The sequence below is a fragment of the Eufriesea mexicana genome, unplaced genomic scaffold, assembly GCF_001483705.2.
Source record: "Eufriesea mexicana isolate 0111107269 unplaced genomic scaffold, ASM148370v2 scaffold474474898, whole genome shotgun sequence".
NCBI lineage: Eukaryota > Metazoa > Arthropoda > Insecta > Hymenoptera > Apidae > Eufriesea > Eufriesea mexicana.
This window is the reverse complement of record NW_016907983.1, coordinates 213,650-239,449: the sequence shown is the minus strand read 5'-3', so window position 1 is coordinate 239,449 and position 25,800 is coordinate 213,650. Positions and strand designations below refer to the sequence as shown.

The following is a 25,800-nucleotide window of genomic DNA, read 5'->3' as shown; positions in this document are numbered from 1 at the left end:
AAGTAAGTATTACAAGGTAAGTATGATTAAGGTAAGTATTAAATTTATCTTTAAGATTCTAACATGTAAAATAATTAAATTTCGAATTACGAAATTTCTTTAACTTTTCTTCTTTATTCTTTAAAAAAGACGTCATTTACTTGAATTCTACCGTCGAGCGACCACCTTTCGTGTATATGCTAATGTCTCTTATTTCTGTTTTAAATTATATTTCCAAAATATACAACTATATAATAGGTGAAGTGCATAGAAATTGTTCAAAATGATTACATTCGGCTAATGAAAATTATTCTCTAAGAAAAATAAATTCGGCATAAAAAAGAAGATAATTTTATTTTTTTCCTCAACCTATTAATAATCATAACAAAGGTCAGTCTCCGCTACAACGATATATCCGACATTAGTCTTTTTATGTCAAACCGCTTCATAAGGAAAAGTAGAAACCTGTAATTACCTTCTTTAAAAAATAATCTGAATATGCCTCTAATGCAACCCGTTATGCAGAGCTAATACCTTTAATGTGATAAACAAGGATAGAAAATCAAGCGATATTCGATCAGCGCCATCTATGATTTTGGACTCAAAGCTTGAGTTTGGTAGCAAGAATGCAGAATGAACAAGGAGGTATCGACGACCCTCCAACGCCATCTGTATTCAAGTTACCGAACCCAAACTTCGAGTCTAAAATCATAGATGGCTCTGATGTTAGTTTACTAACTCTGGTTATGTGCTCAGAATATATTTTAATAAATCAAATCGGCAGTGGAAAATTCACTAATTACTCAATATCTGCGATTAATTTATGAACTTTTATAATTGCATCGTAAAGCCAGATCCTTCAAGAACTTTCTAATATATTTTTCGATATAAATTTGTTCCTAATTATTTAATTATTAATTATTATTCTACGGAGTGCTTGAATTGTTGTCGAAGACGCCATTGGTTTTTCTTTAATTACTATCCTCTGCGCAATTAATTTATGAAACTTTATACACTCATTATAAAAATAATGTTCTTGCGAATCTTCTTATATCACTTTTGTTCACATTTTGATTCTAATTTCGTTTCGTATTAAATATTTTCACGGAAGATCGTGATTGTCGTCGTTACGAAATCATAGACGCCATCAAACAAAAATTAATAACCAACAATTTAGAGTTAAATTCTTTACGAAAATTATATAAGAATGTTGCCTGAAGTTCCAGCTTTGCAATGAAATTATAAAAGTTCACAAATTGTTTACGGAAATTGAGTAATTAATAATTTTTCACTGCCAGAGCCATTCTGTCCTTTTCTATCCCCCTCTTTGTCCTTGTCTGCCACGTGACGAGCCCTTCGACGATCTCCTAGCCTATTCTATATTCCTATTACTTTTCCGAGCATATCGTCCAAAATCATAGATGGCGCTGATCGCAGGCGGTAAAATTTTTATTCAAACAAAATACTAGAAATCAATTCGACAGTAGAAAATTAATGAATTTCCAAGTTTTTGTAATTAATTCATGAACATTTATAACAATTAATACTTACATGAGCGATAGGTTTTGTATTTTTTGTATCTAATGATTATTTATATTTTCGTTTTCTTTTTGTAGTAAATAAAATTGCTATAGAAAAGTGTTTTCTTGCATAATATTCTTATTATTTTGTAATAAATATATATTAGCATAAGAAAGCGTAAAAAAATAAACTTTTTTTATTAAGAAATTTTATATGCAGCGATATGTTAAGGTTGACACAAAATAAATTTGACATAAAAAAATTGAATTGTGATATATCGTTTGAGGAAGCGTAACTCTATGCTTTATATATATATATATGTATATGTATTAATAGGATCAGCAAAAAATTAAAATTGTACTCTTTTTATATATTTTTATTTTATTCTCCTTACAGTGAAATTTGTAAGGTTGAGCATACAAATATTTTAGGCAAGACAGCATGCAATTTCAATACAATTAATTTATTACATTATGGTGTATTTAAAAAATATAATTTAAAAAGGAAGTAAGCGACATTCGATTATAACGTTAAAGTAAGCTACATGCAAAAAGATTCACCCATAGAATTCTAAGAAATCGACGTCATCTTGGAAGGATCCATTAAAAGAATTTTACATCATTTACATAATTCTCCTGAAAATTTCACGATTTTGTATCAGGAACACATAACACAAAAGAAGATCGCTCGCTAATAAAATTTCAGAAGAAGATGGGCTTATTTTAATGAAATTTTGCAATCCTTGCATGAATATACATAATATACATAGTCTATTCATTGCAGAAGATTTTAATTATTTTACTTACGCTACTTACCTTACTGGCCTTACTTACCTGGATTCATCTTATCTTTCATATTACTTCAACAGATATTGCCAAATGCTTTTCAAAGGGAACTTTGAAAATTTACAATGTAGGAAATATCTTATTGTTAGCTCTTAGCTCGGTATCATTTCCCCAAGATTTTTCTGTTGTATCGAATAACGAAACTGTTTCAAATTACAATTGATTTAAAGAAGCTTCTTATAATTGTGTGATTAGTATGAGAAACTACATGAAAACATATATATGCTGTACATATAAAGAATGAGATCTGCTGGACGATAACTTCGATGTCGATTACGAATTATCACGATCCTGACGAAGCTAGATGCGCGAACAATGGTTGCGTGGCAGCAAAAACAGAGGGTGGTGGAGCAATTTCGATCACGGATTCCCATTCAGGAAAGTAAACTCCTCCAGAATCGCCTAATGAATATTACAGATTAGAGGAAAAGTTACAATTCGTTGAACAGCGTAATCAAATTGAAAAATTTAAAGAACCTAACCTCTTAATCTCAAAAAGGATTTCATATGCTACCAGCCATACTAACCGATTCACTCTGTACTTGTAATTTTGATTCCCTTCCAGATCCAAGAATTTTCTCTCCGGTTAAAGCAATTATTCGGGGAACCAGTAGTTTTCCTTAGGTATCCGACAGTAATTCAGTGGCCGAAAAGTCGGCGAACCGTGCGGAAAGATTCACAGATAAGATGGGGGTCCGTTTGATCGCGGCCCAGCAGTTAAAACGAGGTGAAGAACCAGTCCCGACCGTATCACTCGGTTTCTTTGGCCGGGATCGGGCTGAACAATTAGACTCGAATGAGAAAACCCTTTTGACGGTGATGCACCGCAATGAACGCACGACGGACATATTAGTATAATAAGCGACGGCCCGTGTGCGCATATATAGATTACGAGACAACAAAGAGAAGGAATGAAAAAAGCGACAGAGATGGCAGCAGTAACGATGAAAAGGACGAATGGCGGGGATAAAGGACGGTGGAGGGGAGGAGATGTTCGAATTTAATGTGTGCCCAGGTGGTTGAGAACAGAATCGCACAACTCCATGGTAAAGTATTTCATATCTGTTGGCCTATCTTTGTAATCTAGAAGCCTCGAACGAGTAATTAATCTAGAAAAAATTTTCCAGATTATTATCTCAGACCATTATATTCAGCATCTATTAAATCGCCATTGACCATGTCATGAAAATATTCGAGCGGAAGACAAGAATTAGATGAGGATCTTCAACGTATAAATTTCGTCTGACTGCTTCGTCTTGGATATTCCAGCCATTCTAAATCAACGCTTCCATTTTGAATATACCATTTTTTAAGAAAGATTATAATGCTGTCATTTTTTAAAAAACATTTTCTACATAGAAGTAAGTATTTACATATATTATTCGTATTATTTCAGATTAATTCAGTGTTTCAGACTATTCAAGGTCGATACAGGTTATTTGAAGGTTATTCCTAGATCACGTGATTCTTACAAATTCTTTCTGTTAAATTTCAAAAATTCTACGAATAATTCAATTGTCATTCTGTGCTTTAGTCAAGATATCAAAAGTGATTAGTAGAGTATGCTGATGCACATATATATAAACGCTATGCTGAAATCCAGAAAATAAGATCAAAGATCCGCCATTTTCTTCGGAATTATAATCCCCGGATCACTTTGTAAGAACATTGCCAGTTGCAATAATGAGAAAAGTAAAAGGATGGCGGCAGTAATTGCTGTAACCAACTGTAACGTAACTACTGTAACCAACAATCTTTTCCAGGGTGGCCAGATGTGTTCAAAGTTTAAATGCGGTTTCCCTCAGGACAGTATGCACGCACGTCACCGCGTCGCGAGTGTGTGTCGCGATGTCGAGAACCAATTGGTCCGCGATCACGCACATACTCGCGCACCACGGAAGGAACTGAGAGCGGAAAAAGCGAGGAAACGAGAGCGATAAGGAAAGCAGATGGAAGGAAGGAGGAAGGGAATCCAATATAACTGCACACACGTTTATAGGGTCGATGGGAATATATTGGAGCGGATATTGAAATACTTGTTGGTAGTTTGAGTCGAAGGCGAGAGATGCCTTTCTCGATGCCATCTTGATTGCGCAATCGAGGCATCGGTCCACGAGTACAGAATTTAACGATAAAGATCGTACGGATTATAGAATCCTAGACGGGGAACAGAGCCTTCCCCCTACCTACCCTCCTTTCTTGGGTTCTGTGCCTTTATCGGTATTACGAGCCTCAACCCCTCACTGTTTACGAGAGAACCACATCGCTCCGTAAAATGAGACCGATATTATGTCATCATGGTAACATTTGATAACCTTATCTCCCTGCATATTGTTTTGCAGCATACCTAAACGTACCCGTAATTTTCATTTACCTATAGGAGTATAATTATGGATAAAGGAGGATGTTACAAAATTTTTGGCATCGCCTGGAAATGAAAAATTCCTTTAGAACCTTTAAGAGCATCTCCCAAGGAATAAAAAATTCCTGTATCACTTTGTCGAGAAACGATGGAAAAGTTGTCAAAAATTATTCGAAATGTGTGAAAACGAGACTGATCGAACATACTCCAGCGCCATGTTTCGTCGTCTTCCTCTTCGGTACTGACTCAGTAATTGGTTATATGGACGGTTATTCGGACAGTTATACGGACGAAAGTCACGATTTCCTAATGACATTAAAATTAAAATATCTCCTAAACTAATGATTTTTTAACATAAATAGGTATATACTTTTTTGTAAAGAATATGAAGGAACATCAGCTAATGTAATAAAAAGCATATAATTCCATTTAAAAAAATATTAATGACCTTCATATGTCCTTTATACGTCCATCTACGAAAAAACTAGTACCATCTGAATATGCCTCTCTCAAAACCACTCAACTTCATCCGAAACATTTTTCGCTATACGTAATAATAATAACGTATATCTAGATGACAATATGTGCTGACCCACCCTATATAACAAATATATAGGGACTACGTCGTGTATCCAAAAATAATGCATCAATTCTAAACGAAATATTGTTAGAAGTCGATACGTGCAATCAATTTGAAGCGCACAATGTTTTCCTCGTGGACCGTGGTTTTTGAGACTCTCTGGAGGAAGTCACGAGAAGAGAATTCATTGCTAAATCTCCATCATTTGCAAATGGATTTTTCACTTTCAGGCGATGCCAAAAATGGCCCTTTTTTAAAATCCTCCTTTGTTCACTTGTAGTGGTATCTTAGCTACAGTGAAGTGAATTGAACACACCTCTGATCCACAGACACTCTGTTGCATCTTCGTCTGCTGTGCATCTTGCTCTTTTCCAATTAAAATTTCATCGAGAGTTTCCATTGATTCCCCTCGTAATTGAATGTCCAGGTACACGGAAATCTTTCATTGAATTTACAGTGAAAAGAAATTTCCGTTCTCGATATCGTGAATGCTCTCCGAGCCGCTATTTATAACATTTTGTATCGTGTTTTGACTGACAGAAAAAGGAGAGGAATACATCTTTTATACTCTTAATTTGCGTTTAAGGGACGAATAAAAAGAGCTGTAGAAATGTTAACAAAGAAAAGGAAAGAAAATGCACGTTAACGATTACTTCCTTATATTCAATGTCTACCATTCTACGCGAGGAGAAATTTATGTAACAACGTTTCTCATAATTGAAGCGTATTTATTAGCTTAACAAAATCCTCGAATGAAATAACACTCCTTTCACTTGATAAAAAATTCAGTTCACATTGAAATTCCATGATATTCGAACGAAGTGTAAGAGAGTTTAAGTGATTGAATTTAAATGATAAATTCATAATTAATTCCAACTCCTATACACTGGCAATTCTTCTAGGCTGAATTTTTAAGAGACTTAGATTCCTTGAGAGAAATAAATAACAATCAGACAGCCCTTTACAGTTTCGGAACGGGTGAATTTCTTGTGCAATTCTACATAACAAAAACGAAGAGGGATTAAGGGGGAAGATAGAATTCTCGAGCGCAGACGATTCTGTCGAAAGGAAATGCAATTCGCAGCGGCGCCGGCAGTCGAGTCTCAGCTCGAGTCGACAGATAGATAGAGTCAAGATTCAATTAGCTCTAGCTGTCAACTGCATGATACTCGTCGATTCAATACACCTTCTCATTCGTGTGCTCTCGCACATGCTTCTTGCCGTGCGTGTGTGGCTGCGTGAGCTCGCGTTTCGCGTTTAGCTCGTAACGTTTCGCGCGTCCAAGTGCTCTGCATGCATGTGTAGCATAGTGTACGCTCGTGTGTACATACTGATCACGCGAATACGCTTAGTACACGCGTGCATGCTGAAAATTAGTCCGGTCAGGCAAATCGTAAATTTTGGAAATGATTTTACAGCCGCGGAGTGCGAGGGAGTACATAAATTTTCGGCGAGCTCGATTTCACCGAATAATGAGATAGACCATCTGTCGTAATAGAAGTACCGATGATATTCAAATTCCCGATTCCCTATATTGAACTTAAAAAGAAAAGATTCTCGCAACATAGTTTTCACTTACAGAAATGTTCATTTTATTACATTCTTGATATTTATTTACCCATATAATTGCTTAATCTTTTTCATCTTATATCGTTAAGAAAAATTGAGAAAAACGAAAATAAAAAATATTTATTTTCATATATGAAAAAGGTGGATAAATCGAATTTATTAATTCTTCGCGAGCTTTCGATTAACATCAAGTACGGTAACCCTCTTATTCGCTTTCTAATTCCTTTCTTTCAACAATGCACCCGATTAATATAACGTTTTAATGTGGTTTTAATTGATCATCCATTCGTAAAGATTCGGACCCGCTTTTGAATAGCTGTTTTGTATATGTGAAAGAACACCAGTGGAATTCTGTGATGACCGATGTGCGTGTAGGTGATGTAGGTATCACTTAACCGAGAGCTGGGCGATACCAGCCATTTTCAATTTATTTCAAGAGTCTTTTCGTGGCGGAGAAAAGAAGGGTGCCACGACTACCGGCAGAGAGATACCTATACAAACGACCTTCGACTTCTCTGCCGCCGACCACTTCCATCGGCAGGCGTAACCAATAGCCGTTTTACGAACCTGATATTAAAGTTATTTTGGTTTCAATACCGCCGGGCAACCTTTACGCACATACCTTTATGTTGTATTCACGTTTATATAAACGTTCCATCGATAGGATCCTGTATATATTATGTATCGATCGAGATATCGAACGATAACTTAAATACATTGCGCAATGTACAAACTATAGCAATTAATAAATTTCGCGTGAATTCTATTTCATATTTTATTATCCCGTTTAAAACGGCATCTAGTAACTTTTGTATGAAAGAATTATTTCGAAGATGATATATTTCAGATTTCTATTTTATCTATGAATGATGCTGTCGGGCGAGTTTTTATCATTACTAATTCGTCTTTTAGATGGGCGATATTTTGATATGAAGATTGTTATAGTGAAATTCTCCATTTTTTTTGTAAGTATGGAAACAACGATAAACGGAATTAAATTTCAAAATTTTCTATTGTAGAAAATACCAAAATAAATGTACATATATATTTAGTTTAAAGCGTAACTGTATATCGTTTCGACTCATTTTTAATCAGTTTTTCGACAGTTGATGATACTTGCGAACAGTTATTATTGCAAAATGACTATTGAGTAGCTATCCGCTTGAAGACCATTTCAAACTAGGGTACTTAAAAAGCGTCCAATATTCTCGTTAATTTCCCCACAAACGCGCTCTCGAAATATACATACAGAATATGCCGGTAAAATTAAACTGCCCCAAGTACTAAGGCAGTGGTAAGTGTGAGCAAAAAAAGTCCGTGAAAAGGGCCATTTTTTAGGAAAATCCTCCTGTACGTTTTATTTTCTATTCATGTACATATAATCGCGAAATCCGAGGAAATTAGCAAATAAATTCAAGAACTTTTAATTATACAAATAAATATATTCCTTTTGTGAGAATAATTTTTTGTGTGAAAATAATTCCTAACCTCTTTTTAATTGATTATTTTCAATCGATGTACTTAACAGATGTATTATACGTATAAACAGATTTTTTGGTAACAGACAGTGAATGCGATCGCATTCCTACTTTTAATTCCACATGACAGAGGGTATGCTCATAAAAAATAAATCGTAAGAAACAATGTGAGAACGAATATGTATATATATAGAGAAAGAGAGAAAGAGAGAGAGAGAGGGCGTTGCGGCCGCAGAATTATTGAACCCCATTGCAAATGTGAGAGAACAGTTGGGGAAAGGAAAGCGGGAAAGGGGGCAGAAGGAGACGTGGGAGGTAGATGGGAGCAAGAGAGTTGTAAAAATAACGCAGTTAATTAGCAGCAAACCACTTTAGCCAGCTCGAGCCCAGTGCACACACTGTAATAAGCAAAGAACAACTCACGGGCGAAAAACGCCCTCGAACGCGAGGCAACTGAAACGCGCCAAGGCCCAGACGAGCCTCTTTTCTCTTTCTCTCCCCCTCCCCTTTCCGCTCATTCCGTCTTTCTCTCTCTCCCCACCTACTTCCTTTCGTTTCTGTTTTGCTATTCTCGTCTTTTCTTCTTCGCACTCACACTTTACTCCATCTCTCCGGCTCGTTTTCCGTTATGACTGTTTCCTCCTTTACCGGCTGCTCTACCGAGTCAACCATAAACAACAGACGTTTTAACAATTTCGCTGTTGCGCTCCGTTTCGAAACTCATCGTACCACGAGAAAATGCCTTTCGTACCAAAAGTTCATTTGTTTCGTGATTTTCTGTACCTACCTCGTACACAGAATTAATTTTTCTGTTCTCGCAGAGTCTGGTATTTTTTTACGGGAACAAGTTATGTAGAGCATGATAATTGTCGATTGATCGTTCACGGTACTTTAAAGAATTGAAAGTAATAAATGTCATTTGTAATATTTAACAAGGTCAATTTTTAATTTTACAATAACTGACTACAATAGACTGCAAGTATTATTTTTTTATTATTATTCTAGTAAAATGTTTATATAGAAAATAAAGATACTAAAATGTGTCCAAAAGACAGAAAAAGTTTTACTTATGGTAGAAGAGAAAATACAGAAGATGTAAATGTCAGGGGCTGCCATATGCACAATCATGAAAGATAGAGACGATTTAGTTGAAAAGAGAACCCTTTTCGTGATTGCAACCCTCTTTCTACAGACGACAATAATTCGTCAGGAGAAATTGAATTGGCAACATCAGTAAACGACGTCAAAGTTGCTCCCGCACTACCAAAAAGAAGTAAAGAATAGAAGAAAAAGAGTAAAAGAGAACACAACATTGAAAAGGGGTAGGCGAAACAGAGAACGAGAATAGGACCGTATTTCACGCCTCGTGAATTTCAAACCGTTTGAAATCCAGGTGGAAATAATACAACTTTACGTTCCTTGTTAAGGATCAAAGGAAACCTACCCCAATCTCGATTTCGAAGTTCTCCCTTCCCTCTCTCTTCCTTCCCTTGAACATACATAAAGACGTATAACTCGTCCAAAATGTGATACGTGTGTGCTCTACTTAAAACCATTTTTGGTGACATCTTATTACTTTTCACATAAATACTGTGAAATCGCTGGCCTTATGTTTATACATACTAATTTTTTTTAAACTGTTTCGAACGGGATGATATATGAGTAATATTCTTTATTAATTTAATATTGTGAATTTATTTGTTATGATATTTGAATAATTACGTTTAGAAGTATCAATTAAATAAATTACCATAATGTTAGTCATTTACTAAATTAACATTTATAAACTTTTAATTTTCTTCCACTCCCGATAGAGCACTTTATCTTGAACTGAAATTACATACATATTATTTGTAAAGATAATATATACACAAATAAATTTACTCCAAAATCCTGAGGTTTTAAGGTAAACTTACCATAAGGGTCAAATATTACTACCTCCAACTTATCAGATACCCTTTCTCGACATCGTATAACACGGTGACCACTTGCTACGCTTTCTAATAATACTAAAATGAATCTATGGATAAAATATACGATAATAAGAAATCGTGTTTACAATTCGATCATTCAATAGAAGTATAAACATAATTTACATAAACATATATGTAATATATAAAAAAATATTCTACGCAATGAACAATTTATTTTCTATAATAATTTTTGTACCATTTTATAAAATCATTGGTCCATAAATATTTCATTATGTACAAACTAACCTAACTTTCATATTTACAATTAGATATTTATATCCTTATACTTACTTGCTTTTAGCTTTTTTTAACAACACATTAGATAAAAACATGACTTTTAATAGTATTTATGTGCATATATACAAATAACTAAACACGATTTATCTTATATCATTAAAATGCTTTTATAAACATACAATGCAAAGTAATGAGAAAGGTTAGAAAGACAGAAAACTAACAAGCTTAGTTACCAACTTTACCGTCACTCAACTTGTAAGAAAGCATATGTAATTTATCAACTGTAGATAAATAAAGGTATTCTATTTGTCAACGATACGACTTTTATTGACATTAAATTACATATTAATTGCACTATTGAGAAATTTGTTATACTTTAATTTTTATCTCTTTATGTAATAGATAACACATCATATACATAAAAAAAAATCATAAAAATTTCATATTTTAGTACTTAATTATTACACGTGATATAATATTGCGTGCACATTTCAATGAATTATTAGCAGCACATTGAATATAACTGACATATAACTTGAATTTCTGAAGTAAAAAAACCGAATTATATTTAGAAAATTGTATTTATCATTTTATTATTAAATAAAATTGTATTTTATTTAATAATACAGTTATATTATTTTATTGAATTTATACTGAAAATTACTATATAGAAAATTGTATTATCATTATATAATACAAACACTTTATAAAACTACTATGAACTTATGCAGAAAATGTAACAGTAGTCAACTTACGTTTAGTATATAGTAATGAATAAAAAATCTGCCAAACAAGAAAACTGAATTTACTTTTATCAGGAATAAATTATCTTCAGAAACAGAATTCTTTGAAAATATAGAGCAATAAGAACTAGTAGTAAATATAACATAAGATACAAATGAAATTATCATACTCAAACAGTATACATATTACTCCATATATAATTTGTAGTTTGAAGAAAAAATAGAATCAATTTAATAAATGTCATGATGATTTTACTTTGTCATTAGCCATAATTTCCAATCTTTTCACTACTTTCGTAAGATCGATTTCTTTTTGTAATTTTAAATAATCTATTTTTCGCACATTATGTATACTAGACCACTTGGGTAGTAGTTTACACAACAAACGTACATGCTCCTCCAGTTCAGCTGCAGTTAATTTTGCTCTAAAAGAATTTTCTAATTTCGTAATTACAAATTCTAATGTCAGAATTCCCTTCTTTTCAGCTACGAAAATATTACGCAAAATTTTAACCAATTCAGGTAGTCTTGAATACATTACAGCCTCCTTTTCGGTATTTGGTGTTCGTGTCATAGCTTCTAATGTTTTCGCAGCTTGTTTAGCTCGAACCTAATATACAACAAAATTTATTTTATTAAGTTATAAACAAATCAATATAATAAGAAAATAAATATAAAAATATTTACTTTTTCGAGAAGGGCCTTTGGTATGCCTTTAAGTGCTGTAGTGAGATAATTATTTTGTGTGGTAGGTGTGGCAGGTGGAGTATCCACGACAGTAATATTTATTTTTCGCATACAGTCCTCTGTTTGTGTTGAATTGTTTACATTATCTTTCTTTGGAGAAAGAGGCTTTGAAGTCATTTTTGCTTCTGCTAATCGCTGCAATGCTTTTTCCATGCGAGTGCCGCAATTGAATAATGACTTTGCTTTGTCTAAAAGAATTCATTAAAATTAAGTAGCAACTTAAAATTCAATAAAAAAATATATGCTTTTCTACTTACCAAGAACATCTTTTGCAGTTGATGTTTTTTCAACATTAGGTGGTTGTGGCAAATCAGCTTGTTCAATTTGTTTACAACTTTCCACATCGAATTCAGGATGCCAACGCACAATTTTTTGTTTTGGAACATGCATTGGTGTTTCCAAACTATGTAAGAATTTCTCATGCTCATCCTTTACTTTATCTGTAATTACAAAACAAGACATCTTACAATGTTTATAATATAAAAAATATACCATAAAATGTATTATAAAAATACATTTATAGTATGAAAAGTTTATAAGGATTTTTATATATAAATGAAGACAGTACCAAGTAAAATATTGTAAAACTTCCTCCGTCTGTCAAGAAGTATTCTTGGTCCCATACTAGCTTCACATGCTGTTTTCAAAACATCATCTGAATCTGGAGTATTTCTTCCATCTTTCTCTTCAACAGCAGGTGTAAGAATTAACTCATATTTATCTTGTTTCGATGTAGAACCAAATGTACGATGTTTTTCCTGACTATAAATGTATGCATCTGGGAAAATAGTTTTAATTTGTGCTAGATGTTCCAAAGTGAAATTTTTACGTAATAACTCTTGAACTGCTGGCTTTAGTTTTTTGAAAGTTATTGTTTCTTTACGATTGAATAGCATTGCAGAAACCTATATAATTAACAAAGTAATATACAGTTAAAAAAGTACAATGGATTAATAACAGAGCAAGTGTTTATATAAAAAATAACATACTGTATCTATACATCTAAATGCCTCTGCTAAGAATCTATAATGGTAAGGTAATGGTAAAGCAGGTGTGCCACTTTCAGCAAGTGACAAATATTGCTGATAAGCTGGTACTTTAGTTGGACTACCTTTTACTGGGCTAGGGGTTGTTTCTTTAGGTTCAAATAAAATTCTACGTTGAGGACTCACATTTGTTAATTGTTGATTTTTCAAAGGACTTAATATTGTTTTGTTTGGAGATTTATATGCTTTTTGTGGGCTGCAAATAATAATTCAAATGTTATAAAGGCATCTGAATTAAAATATATGATAAAACTGAAATTTTATTTCATAAACATCTTACCTAATTGGTATTTCCAGTTGAATCTTTTCAAACTTTTGAATATGTGGTTTCATAGTATCATTTTGTTTATGTAATTGCTCTAATCTTTGTTCATGATTCTTGAAGCGTGCAATAGAAGCTTTTAATTCAATAAGTCTAGAAGATTTATTAATTTTATTTTTTATTTCATTCAAGGACAATTCTTGCTTTGCCATAGTTGAACTTTTCTTTGGCGTTGTGCAATTAGCTGATAACTGATCATTTAAAATATTTATAGATGAATTTTCAGCAAAATTATCCTCTTTCTTTGGGGATCCTGGAAGTTTCTTTCTTGGACTCAAAGCACCTTTCTTCTCAAAAAGTACTTTTTTTGCATCTAAATCTCCTGCAAGCTTTTGAAAACTATCTCTAATATCCACCTGCCCTTCTGCCCCTGATAATTTTCGTGAGCGTGTAATACGAGCACGAATGTTGTGTTTCGACATTTTTTGAACACTTGCTTTAGGAGAATCAAACTGTATGTTCCGAACAGCTGAATTTGGCTTTAGTATACGATTGCTTACTGATTCATTTCCAGATACAAAAACAACTTTCGGACTCGTTGCCATTGTCTTTTCTTCTTGAATCGGAGTTAATGTTCCGGATGATTCGGAATCATATTTGCTTATTGACGTCTGGGTTTGAATACCTACCAATTTCGGTTGCTCTTGATCAAGAAGCAAAACCTTTGCCTTACTTCGTAAATCGTCAGTTGCTTGTCGTTTACGTGTATTAAAATACGCTGTTACTGATGGTTGAGACATCGTTTTATATACGAATATATATGTGTATATGTGTATTACAAAAAGTCCGTTGAAATTTTCAAAACTTTAATGAAACACTCAAGAATTCTCATCCACCATAGCAATCTGTATTACTGTCGACACTACCTAATGTCCCGCCTTTTTTACTAGTTTAGGCGCCAAGTCAAGAGAACAGAGCTATCTGAACAACTATTGCGCGAAATTTAAATGATGCATTCAATTGCATACACATATACATATATAACTTATAGGGTATAATTATGTTTTCCTCCATTTATAGTCTGTAATATTTATGAACAAATGAAAATTTTAATAACTATATAAGTACGTTTTATAGAAACAGCCAAAATACCAAATAATAATTTATGAGTACTTTCATAATACATTCATATAGAAATATAATTTACCATCTTAAATTCAATGATATAAGTAATATTCCTAAATTATTAAATGTGATTATAATAGCAAATTTCATTTATTAAATATCATATTAAAATAATTGTTTATTGAAAATAATACGTTAAAAATAATAATGTATGATGACTAATGTAGTGCACTGAATCATCAGATTTTAATAAGAAATTTTCTAAATACCCATTATAATTATATATATAATATTACATTTCATGATACTCATAAAAAAAATAAAATTTCAAATTAAGAATCGTAAAATTGCTATAAATATTTAATAATTTATACAAAGTGAAACCATTTCTGAAGTAAATTAAATGTTTTTTTTTTTTCGAACCTTATAATAAAAGATTATACAGATATGTTTAACAACTTATAAAATATGTGTATTTTTTACTTCCTTTTATTCATTTCATGGTAGCCTTTACGTTCTTTATTTATAAAAGAAATTTAATTTTCATTATTTATTATATCGTTTATTGAAATATAATCATATATCTTTAAAATATCTTATATCATAACAAAATCGAAATTGTTATATTATTTTCAAAAATAACTTTAAATTAAGTACAATAGACATTGACTAATGTCATTGTCTATGCAGGAAACTTAATTTATTTTATAAAATTAATTTTATTTAAATTAATTTATGTAAAATCTATTTATATGTGTATATGTATTCAATAACAAAATGTGTCCATTTTAAATTTAATATATATAGGTATATTTTTTGGTATTAAATATGTCAAATATTTATTATTATCTGTAAGTTTGTTATTTTGAAATTAGTAATATCTATCTTAATTGATTGTACTTTTATTTATAAGTTTCACGTATTATAAAGTAACCTATTTATTTCAAATCAATGTTTAACCTTAAAATTATTTGTTTGTTTTTCTCTTAGATTATGAATGTCATGAAAAATATAAATTCAATTATTAGAAAAGTGCATAGAATTAAAGAAAAATTATTTTCTTCAAAATATTTACTTTATACAAATGTAACAATATCTATTTCACTCTCAGCCACAGGAGATGCATTAGAACAAAATTACGAAATATCAAAGGTTTTTGTTTAACTTATTTATTTTAGTATAATTATTTCAATATTATAACAATCTCTTTTTATGGTAGGGTAAGTGGAATAATTGGAGTTTAAACAGAACAAAAAACATGGCACTATCTGGTATGTCTGTTGGTATAGTATGCCATTATTGGTATAAATATTTAGATATTAAGTTACCAGGTCGTAATATGTATATTGTTTTGAAGAAAGTTATTATAGATCAGTTAATTTGTTCTCCACTTTGTATTACAATGTTCTTTGTAACATTAAGTATTTTAGAAAAAAGCAATTGGGCTAAATTAAAAGATGAAATTATTACAAAAGCACATAGATTATATATAGCAGAATGGATTATTTGGCCACCAGCACAAATTTTTAATTTCTATTTCTTACCAACTAAATATAGAGTTGTTTATGATAATATTATTTCTCTTGGCTATGATGTGTATACTAGTCATGTAAAACATGATAATTTCATATACAGTTGAAAGAATATTGTCAGACTATTTGTATATAAATGCTATATATTAAATAAATAAATAGTAAATATTGATATTATCTGAAAGTTCTCTTTGTAACTGTGTAACTTGAATTTATATTTGTAAAATATAATCAGTCTATTTCTACATAAAGTATATTCATAAATAATAAACAAGCAGATTAGAAATAAAAACATTCTCTTTTTTTAAATTATTTATTTTCGTTTTTATAAAAATTAATAAAGTAAGAAAGAACTAAAGAAGTATGATTGTTTTTTAATATTTTTCTTTTACAAAATTTACATGATAAAATAGTACAAACTTACACATTTACTACACATTATATTTACATGTATATAAAGTTCGTACTATGAATCTGATTAATCATATAAAAATGTCTTTTTCAAAACATTCCATCATGAATACCAATAGGTACAAGAACTGCAATAAATAATAACAAGTTACGAGCAACCAGTTTCCAATCATTTGGTACTGCATATGGTGCTAATACCTGAGTTAATCTATGTATCTGTCAAAGTAAATGAATTATTGTTATATTATACTTTATACTACATGAAATTAAATATAAATTTATAATTAATTGGAAACAATAAATAATTAAATACTTACTTCATGACTTGCACATATAAAGATAAATGATGTGACTAAGAGATTTAATACTGGGAATCTGGGCAGTAAAACTAATACACCATGTGAATCTGCTGCCAACCAAATATGACCTTGTGCGACTAGAGTTTCTAAGCTGATGCGACCTAAACCAGTTAAAAGAGCTGAATGTTTTCCGCGTAATGCTAAGGATGCATTTCTGAGCGCAATGTATCCTATAATCTGTAATTAAAAAATACTGAAATTTAATTTGAAAATAAATTTTAGAATAAGTCATAGTTCATAGATAATTACTGGTATAAATGCAACATATGAATGAATTTCTTCACACTCTGACACTGAATGACACAATATTGTAAAAGTAGTGTAAGCAGTTAAAGAAATTAATGCCAATAAAGAAGACAATGCAGTTCCTGGAATGTGATCTATCCTTTGTAAAGCTACAAGACCTGCTCCAAAAGTTACACCCCAAGCCACGCTATATCTATCTACCCTCCAACGTGACCACCATTCACGTATATCATCATCAGTTGTAACAAATAATGCTTTCCAAGGTCTTGTTACAAATACTTTTTCAAAGAAGACCTATTAAATGACCATAAATTATGTATTTATATTATAAATATACAATGTATATTTTATATATAAATAATTTATAAAATAATACCTCTGACATATACAGTATTGTGATCATTGATACAAGTCCTAAAAGCTTTAATGCAAGATAAAGTAAAGCTCTTGGTCCATATTCATTTAGACTACCAGAATATATGCGAGGTGGTAGCCATGCTAAAAAATAAATGACTAAAAACCAGAACGAGACTAATGGAACAAAGTGATAAAATTGATATGGCCTGTTCATACAAAGGCATAGAGACACTGTTAGAAAATTTAGTCTAAACATCACCTGGAAAGTAATGAACAAATATAGAAATATAATTTATATTCACAATATTTGTTATTATTTGTTAATATTTTTGTATCTTTTTAATACATACTCGTGCAAATCTCACTAAAGAAACATCGCCTGTTTGCCAAAAATAACAAAAATGTCCATATCCAGAAAGAAACAAATAAGCAGAATTAATTAATCTTAAATACATGTAGATAGGTAAAACATTTTTAGCTCCAGTAACATGATAGATTAATACTACAGCTTGCATTAAACCTCTCCATTCATCTGTTTGTTCTCGATTTAAAGTTCTTGGACCTCTTTCTCTATCTTCAGTAAAAAATAAACCAAGAGCCAATATATATCCAAGTGGTAACCAAAAACTAAATTCACTATAGTATTTATTCTCCTTCATGAAGAAATTTGTTCTAAATACAAATAAAAATCCATTATTATACACAAATAATAACTCAAATAATATGAGATTTTAAAAAAATCAAGTTTATATACCTATCACATAAATAAAAGTAAGATAAGATAATTGACAAAAGAGCCAGTGATGTCATCAAAGTATAAAAATCTTGTACTTCAGGTTGTTCAATTTGTATGGTCTCAGAATTATTTGCTTCTTCAGTATTTTCCACTTCAACCGTGGTAACACGTAAATAAGAAACTTCATTTCGATAATAAAAAAATTTTTTATACAACCACATTCCACCACCAATAACTATACTGTAATGAACTGTTACTGACTTACTATTTACTTAACATGTAATATAATAATGTGTAAAATATTACCATAAAGTAAGTGCAGACAAGCTTAATAATTGTAATGTTGTTGCTGGTTCCGGATAACTGCAACAACTACCATCATCAAAATTCATATGATCATTGCAATAGGTATTTAATAATATTTGAACCTTGTGTCGCAAAGATAGAGGGCTAGCTAAATATCCATCTGGACTTTGTTCCAATACACCTGCACCAACAAGTTTACTACTTTCCCATATATGAGCATCACTATGAGACAGTATCTGTGCATAATCAGTATATATATATATATATAATTTTACTTCGTATTAAACAACTGATTAATTAATTAAATAAAAGAATCTACCTTTATTGCTGCTTTATTACATAAATTAATTTGTCTATTATCTATACCAGATAATTGGGCTGATAGTCTTTCTTTTAATACAGGATCCTGTAGCATCCATAAATATTTTGTATGTTTTTTAGCTAAAAAGTCTACTGGTTGTACAAGCCTTACTAATCCCATGCTATACTCAGAATATAATTGAGTATCACTATTATTATTAGCAAGAATTGTCATTGCTCCACAGCCTGAAATAATTAAGCTAGGCGCATCAGTTTTCTGGAAAGTAATAGTCATTGATATTTTATTATTGAACATATATTTAATTCCATTAAAGTTTGTATAAATTCTTTTATTCGAAGTAAATAATTACCATCCAGTTTCTTAGATCTTCTATCATAGAATTATCTAATTGAGGCCTCCATAAAAATTGTACATTCAATCTAAGTTGTGCATCATTAAAATTTAAATCAGAATTCTCTGGTAATTCTGTTAAATCAGATGCTTTTCCATCAACTATAAATTGTGATATAAAAGACTTGTAGAGCTGTCTAATTCTAACATCTCCAATGAATACAAAGTGGTTATGGTGGCCCATGAAAGCTAGATACCTCAAACATCTGCGACTGTCTCTACATTAAAAAAATATTCTTAAAAGGTATAATCTTTATACATATGTAATATTATTGAAATAATTTAACTTTGTACGTTTGTGTGTAATGATGCATCATACAGCCATAAGGTTGCCATTCTTTATCTCCTTTGTATCTTCCTTCTGTTAATAACCATTTACAAGAGTCACTACCTGAACAAATTAATTATAAATATTAAATATGCAATATGAATTTAAAAAGTTATTAGGTATAATAAAGATAGACAGTTAAACACGTAATTTATGTTGCTAATACTAAGTGACAAATCGGATAAAAAAGGTTAAAAAATAAATATTTTTACCATATATAAGATGCATCAATCCATGATACAGAATAAAACATAAGACAAGTGCAGTAGCTAGCTTTTTAGCACTTGTCACAGTAATTAAACTAATAAAGTGTTCTGCTGAAGTCATTAATGGTTTATCTTTCAATTAATTTGAATTGTTGGATTAACACTAAAACAAGAATTTTTTTTGTAACAAAATTGTTTATTTTATGAGAATACTTAATTAATACCTAAATTAAATAGTGTAACAAAGTGACGCAAAAATAATAAGTCTGATTATTCATACATTCGATTTATATTAATGATATGTATATAGTTAAGTAAATATAATTACCTAAATATCTATATAATTCATAAACAGATCCTTAAAAATGTTACATAATAATCAAAATGATTTAATAAATCAATTTTATCATTTTATCGTAGGCTGTAACACAATTATATATTATTTATAAAATTAATAAAGCAATAAATCATTGTATTTATTTCATTTAGAATGATTTCAGACAATTTTTGACTCTAGTGTTCCCGATTATATCTACACTGAGATACAATACACAAATAGAATGTAATCTCTGCAAAATAATCGATTTTTCGAGTGATTGTTTAAATAATAATAAAAATCACCCAATGTTTACAAAAGCGCAGTAACTGTGGCTTAAATTTTAAATTAAATATTACATGTTCCTTCCTACTGCTTATAATATTTATTTTATTCTCCTATCTTTTACATAAATTTAAATTTATTAAATTGATTAAGACACTTCTTTGTTTATTTAATTTAATTTATATTATATATAGTCTGATTATTTATACAAATTTTTATTTATATGTATTTATAAAGTAGCAATAAAAAATCATTGATTTATGAATTATTTGTCTTTAACAATAGTCAGGGTTATAACATTGTAATTGTAATTTTACTAAAATATTTACCGATCATAGTATGGCAACAATCGTATATTGTGTACTCGCCTGAGTACCTGAGAATGGCTGTCAAATTTGACTAATTTACAATGGTCTTGACAACCTGTTTTACAAATATCGTGTTACCAATTTTTTTTTAATGCATGACAACGTAATACGAAATTTAAGAATAATGCAAAACACTCTCATTGAAACAACTTTACATTCTTAAATCGAGAAATAAACAAAGCAAGTAATTCATGTATGTTGCAATGAGCAATAAAACGACAATGGCGGCAATGTCCCCATCGAAGGTAAGTTAATACCAAAATTTCTTTAATGCACTCAGGTTTCCGTATATCTTCATACTTTAATATAACTTGCTATTTAATTAGATCATTCGGTATTTAGTATATTTCACAAGACTATACAAAATGTCGCTTTATCTATCATTATAGGAAGAATCAATTTTCGTTAAAACTTGGATGACGTTTTGTGTCAAATAAGATGCGCTACTTCTTACCTATATTGAATTATTTTCATTTTAGTTGTATATAACATTTAAATAAAGACCAAAATTTCACATTTCAGTTATGTTTAATTTTCTAAAAATAATTTATTATATTATTCATTACATGTGGATGTATATTGTTTTTTATTTGTATTGTCGATTTATAGTGTCATATGATAACCTATATAAATTTGTTGTACATATAAAGGAATTAAAATTAAAATTACAATTGCTGTTATAATTATAGTGTTAAAATTATATGAAAATTATGAAATTATAGTAAATGCAAGAATTGATTTCCTGGGAATAACATTAACATGGAAATGTTAATCAAATTTAAATTAGTTTTATTTTATTGTAAGATATATATTTGTGTACTTACATCGTTTTTTAGTTATGTATATAATGTAGTTACATGTTTAAAAAATAACATTTCAGAGGAGACTACAAAAAGAGTTAACATCATTAATACGTGAACCTCCACAAGGTATACATGTAGATGAAGACCGTACTAGTCAAAATTTAACACAATGGATTATTCATATGGAAGGTGCAAAGGGCACTTTGTATGAAGGCGAACAGTTTCAGCTGCAATTTAGATTCAGTTCTAAATATCCATTTGATTCACCAGAAGTGACTTTTATAGGTGGAAATATACCAGTACATCCACATATTTATAGTAATGGCCATATCTGCCTATCCATTTTGTCAGATGATTGGTCTCCTGCTTTGAGTGTGCAAAGCATTTGTTTAAGTATTGTATCAATGTTGAGCAGTTGCAAAGAAAAGGTAATAAAAGAAGCTTTTTATATGTATTTAATAAAACATATTCAAACAAACTTTTATTCTGCAGAAGAGGCCACCTGATAATCTATTTTACGTAAAAACATGTAATAAAAATCCAAAGAAAACAATTTGGTGGTATCATGGTAAGTATAATATCATTTAAATTTGATACATACTGACTGTTTTCATAGTTCTTATTATAATATATAATAAAAAGAGACAGAATTATGTAACATTTTCTTATATGTTTTAAACAGATGACAATGTGTAACAGCAACTGCAAAAGTTATTAACAACTTATCAATGTGCAGTTATTGCTGGACCAAGTGGAATGACATTTTTTGTGTCTTAAAGTAATTAATAAAATTTCATAGATGAAATTGCTGAAATAACTTTATCACATATTTAAAGAATTAGGTGCATAAGTTAGAAAATAAAAAATAGCAAAGGCTGCATATTACTTATTATTCTAATGAAGCAATGTAAAATGCGTGAGTTATCAAGTTATAAATTATTATGATGTTATTATAAATGATATATATTATCCTACAACTTAACTGTTTGAGTGCCAAGTGGCACGATAGCGCTTCTCCTGTTCTGTGTCGAAAAAGACCAGCGCAGTAGGCTGTGAAGACGACAGTTACTGCACGCTCAGTTTTTATCGATGCGTGTCTTTATGGTTACCGTTTAGTCATAAAAAAAATAAGTCAAAATTGAAGTAATATTTGATGTTCCATTAATGTGAACGGAACGCATATAAACAGAAAACAGTGTTATTACGTTATACATAAACAGTGTTATTCCTTGGCATTTTTAGGCATGGAATGAAACAAGTGTTATCGCGCTACTCGGCATTTTTGGACACGGAATGCAACAAGCGCTACCGCGCCGTTTGGTAATTGTTGATTGGAAAACGAGAAAGACCTGTGGCACTCAAACGGTTAATAGGAAAAGCGTAAATTATAAATGCAAAAATGCAGCCAAGAAGAGTGCACATATAATACTAACAAGCAATGAAAGTGTTTCATTATTTGTGTAGAAAGTGCACCGTAACATGGTAGTAATAAATTAAGATGGTAATCACTATTAAAATAGTATCCTTAAAAGTATAGAATGTTATCACATTTGTTATCCCATTTATTTAATATTCATATTTCATTGTATTATCAGCAATTATTTTAACTGAATGTTATGATATGCAATCTAAATTAGCTATAAGCATAAATACAAAATCTAAATGTATAATAGTACTTAATTCTATAAAATCATTTTTGAAAACAATCAGGATATTATATACTATTTTTTAAATTGAAATATATTAAGTTGCACATGACAACATTAGATTTTGACCATGTACCATTATTGATGAATAAAATTTATCCTTTTATAGAATAATGTAAAAGTATGTTTTGTTATTACTGTTATTAGAAGTACACTTTCATCTACACAAAAACCTAAATGAAACTCAAATATTCATTTAAATTATAAATATAGAATTAGAATTATATTAATATTGAATTAGAAATATGCATTTTCATTTTGTATATTGTAACATACCAATGTTTAAAATAATATATATGATATAAAAAGTTTGTATTTAATAATTAGAAATACAATACATTTAAAAATAAACTATTTGATCCAATAATGCATTCGTTATAATTTAATTTTCTTTTAATATATTTGTAATTTAATAAAAAAATTGAGATATTTAAATTCAAATTTATCTCTAAACTGTACTTAATTAACCTAATATAACCTTAAAAATATGAATTCATTACAAAATATATTAAAAAGTTCGATCGTTTCACTTATATGTTACTTAGAATAAGTTATTACAATAACAGTATATAAAACTTTTATTAATATTTATAAAATATATAATAAAATACAAAGATTAGAGGTAACTTATGATTTCCATGTTCAACATTAATCTTCCGCATATAATATAAAAGATCCAGTGTTATTGGAGATTTCAAATAAATTAAAAATGGCCGCGTACGAGACAATTGAAACGTTTCCCTATATAAAACAAATTGACGTTACACGTATACGTCAAATTAATGTAAGAAATAATACTATAATGCATGTTAGAATGAGTATCCGTACAAAAAAAGCGATTTTTTGCGGTATTATTGTATTACTAAGTGTATTATATTGGTATACGAATCGGGTCTTGTACACAAATGTACGAGACAAAAACATTTCTTTAAAATTACTTCTCGCTGCTGCCATAAAAGCGGCAGAAATTGGTGGTTCTGAAATAATTTCAGTTCATAACCAAGTTAAATTTGAAATACGTAGTAAAGGAAAAACAAAAGAAGGTAAGTAAATTGATATTATTAGACTACATTTTTCAGTGATATAAATATTACATATTTATTGAAAAATGTATATTAAAAATCAAAAAATATAAAAGTTAATAATGTATAATTTTAAATAATTTCATCTTTCTAATTATGTCTTTTTTTATAGGTGTAAATGATCCTGTTACAGAAGCAGATTATAGATCACACTGTGCAATGTATCATTCTTTGTTAGAGGCATTTCCAAGCATAACAGTAATATCAGAGGAAACATCAAAAGACTGTGATAAAGTTACACTGTCAAATATAAGAAATAATATTGATAATTTAAATGATTACGATATTAAGGATGAAATTATAAATACAAATGACATTACAGTTTGGATTGATCCTCTTGATGCAACAAAAGAATTTACAGGTATATTTATTTTATAAGTATCCCAATTAGTTTTAATTACTAATGTAATAAATTATTTTTCTCATTATTTGTTTATATTTTAGAGAATTTATTGCAATATGTTACAACCATGGTTTGTGTTGCTGTTAAAGGAGAACCTATAATAGGTGTTATATATAAACCATTTGAAACAAAACAAAATTCTAGTCTATTTTGGACATGGGCTAATCATGCAGTTTCAAGAAATTTACAAGTACTGCATAAGGTAATGTATAGAAAAAGTATTAAAAGATATTATAAATTTTTTTTTTAAACTAGGTAGAAAATGAGAGGTCACCTACATTAATTGTATCACAATCACATGCTGGCCAAATTCATAATGTTACTAAGATTGCATTTGGTAAAGATGTAAAAATTATTTCTGCTGCCGGTGCAGGTAATTTTTCTAATATTACTTTTTAGATTAATGTTTAGTGTTATAAATCATTATATTTATTATATTATGTATTATATTATTAGGTTACAAATTCTTAGAGGTTGTAAGTGGAAATGTAACTGCATATGTTCATATGACTGCAATAAAGAAGTGGGACATTTGTGCAGGAACTGCAATTCTTACTGCTCTTGGTGGAACACTTACCCAGTTATTTGACCAACAATTGATAAGTTTTGGTCCTACTGATTCCAAAGTACTTACATGGGGTCTTTTAGCTACCATGAGTAATCATGCTTATTATTTAGACAAATTTTCAGATATTTAACACAAATACTAAGATTTTAAATTTTATCATTGACTTTTAAATCATATTTCACTATTCTTCCCCCTATTAAGATATCTTGACCTTCTGTGAAGGTCACAAATATGAAAACTTGATACCAGAGTGCAATCCGTCAAAGAAAATATTTAATTTTAGGACATTTATTTACAACTTTCATATTCAAAATTGTTTAAGACATATTCAAGTACCTAAATGTGTCCTATACACCAATCTTACACTGTACAAAATTACTGTTGTACTATTTATTGTTCCTGCTATATTTTATATGTACTTTATAGCTGTTCATTAATACATTAGTTTTAGATAAATTCTGTGATACTATCAACGAATTTTATCTCTTTATTTTATTAAAGATGAAAACAATAAATGTTTTTCTACAATATATTTTGCTTAATTATGTTTTAAAAAATTTTACTTTTTATTATAATAATGATGTATGTTAATGTCATAAATAGTAGTGA

General features: G+C 29.9%; 6 protein-coding genes across 6 annotated transcripts; 3 read left to right on the top strand and 3 right to left on the bottom strand.

Annotated features, from left to right (window-relative positions):
- Positions 1 to 10,082: 10,082 nt before the first annotated feature.
- On the bottom strand, positions 10,083 to 10,713 carry mRpL33 (mitochondrial ribosomal protein L33). The gene is made up of 3 exons (XM_017905919.1): positions 10,599 to 10,713; positions 10,251 to 10,354; positions 10,083 to 10,164 (listed from the first exon to the last, which is right to left on the bottom strand). The coding sequence occupies exons 1-3, from the start codon at positions 10,637 to 10,639 to the stop codon at positions 10,115 to 10,117; spliced, it is 195 nt and encodes a 64-aa protein (XP_017761408.1). The 5' UTR covers positions 10,640 to 10,713; the 3' UTR covers positions 10,083 to 10,114.
- Positions 10,714 to 11,528: 815 nt separating this feature from the next.
- On the bottom strand, positions 11,529 to 14,244 carry dup (chromatin licensing and DNA replication factor double parked). The gene is made up of 6 exons (XM_017905695.1): positions 13,361 to 14,244; positions 13,024 to 13,276; positions 12,603 to 12,939; positions 12,292 to 12,474; positions 11,975 to 12,222; positions 11,529 to 11,897 (listed from the first exon to the last, which is right to left on the bottom strand). The coding sequence occupies exons 1-6, from the start codon at positions 14,140 to 14,142 to the stop codon at positions 11,529 to 11,531; spliced, it is 2,172 nt and encodes a 723-aa protein (XP_017761184.1). The 5' UTR covers positions 14,143 to 14,244.
- A 1,216-nt stretch (positions 14,245 to 15,460) lies between these two features.
- Positions 15,461 to 16,157, top strand: LOC108551299 (mpv17-like protein 2). The gene is given in 2 exon segments (XM_017905412.1): positions 15,461 to 15,619; positions 15,687 to 16,157. Coding segments are annotated over 2 exon segments (630 nt in total).
- A 343-nt stretch (positions 16,158 to 16,500) lies between these two features.
- LOC108551512 (CAS1 domain-containing protein 1) lies at positions 16,501 to 19,803 on the bottom strand. The gene is made up of 11 exons (XM_017905720.1): positions 19,667 to 19,803; positions 19,421 to 19,517; positions 19,086 to 19,344; positions 18,734 to 18,991; positions 18,415 to 18,650; positions 18,127 to 18,348; positions 17,723 to 18,044; positions 17,392 to 17,631; positions 17,019 to 17,309; positions 16,728 to 16,946; positions 16,501 to 16,626 (listed from the first exon to the last, which is right to left on the bottom strand). The coding sequence occupies exons 1-11, from the start codon at positions 19,779 to 19,781 to the stop codon at positions 16,501 to 16,503; spliced, it is 2,385 nt and encodes a 794-aa protein (XP_017761209.1). The 5' UTR covers positions 19,782 to 19,803.
- Positions 19,804 to 20,643: 840 nt separating this feature from the next.
- On the top strand, positions 20,644 to 23,001 carry LOC108551877 (ubiquitin-conjugating enzyme E2 W). Its single transcript, XM_017906223.1, has 4 exons — positions 20,644 to 20,874; positions 21,510 to 21,860; positions 21,925 to 22,000; positions 22,115 to 23,001. The coding sequence occupies exons 1-4, from the start codon at positions 20,821 to 20,823 to the stop codon at positions 22,126 to 22,128; spliced, it is 495 nt and encodes a 164-aa protein (XP_017761712.1). The 5' UTR covers positions 20,644 to 20,820; the 3' UTR covers positions 22,129 to 23,001.
- A 939-nt stretch (positions 23,002 to 23,940) lies between these two features.
- On the top strand, positions 23,941 to 25,579 carry LOC108551866 (putative inositol monophosphatase 3). Its single transcript, XM_017906213.1, has 5 exons — positions 23,941 to 24,181; positions 24,333 to 24,581; positions 24,665 to 24,825; positions 24,879 to 24,996; positions 25,080 to 25,579. Exons 1-5 carry the CDS (start codon positions 23,941 to 23,943, stop codon positions 25,319 to 25,321), a joined length of 1,011 nt encoding a protein of 336 aa, XP_017761702.1. The 3' UTR covers positions 25,322 to 25,579.
- The last annotated feature ends 221 nt before the right edge of the window (positions 25,580 to 25,800 follow it).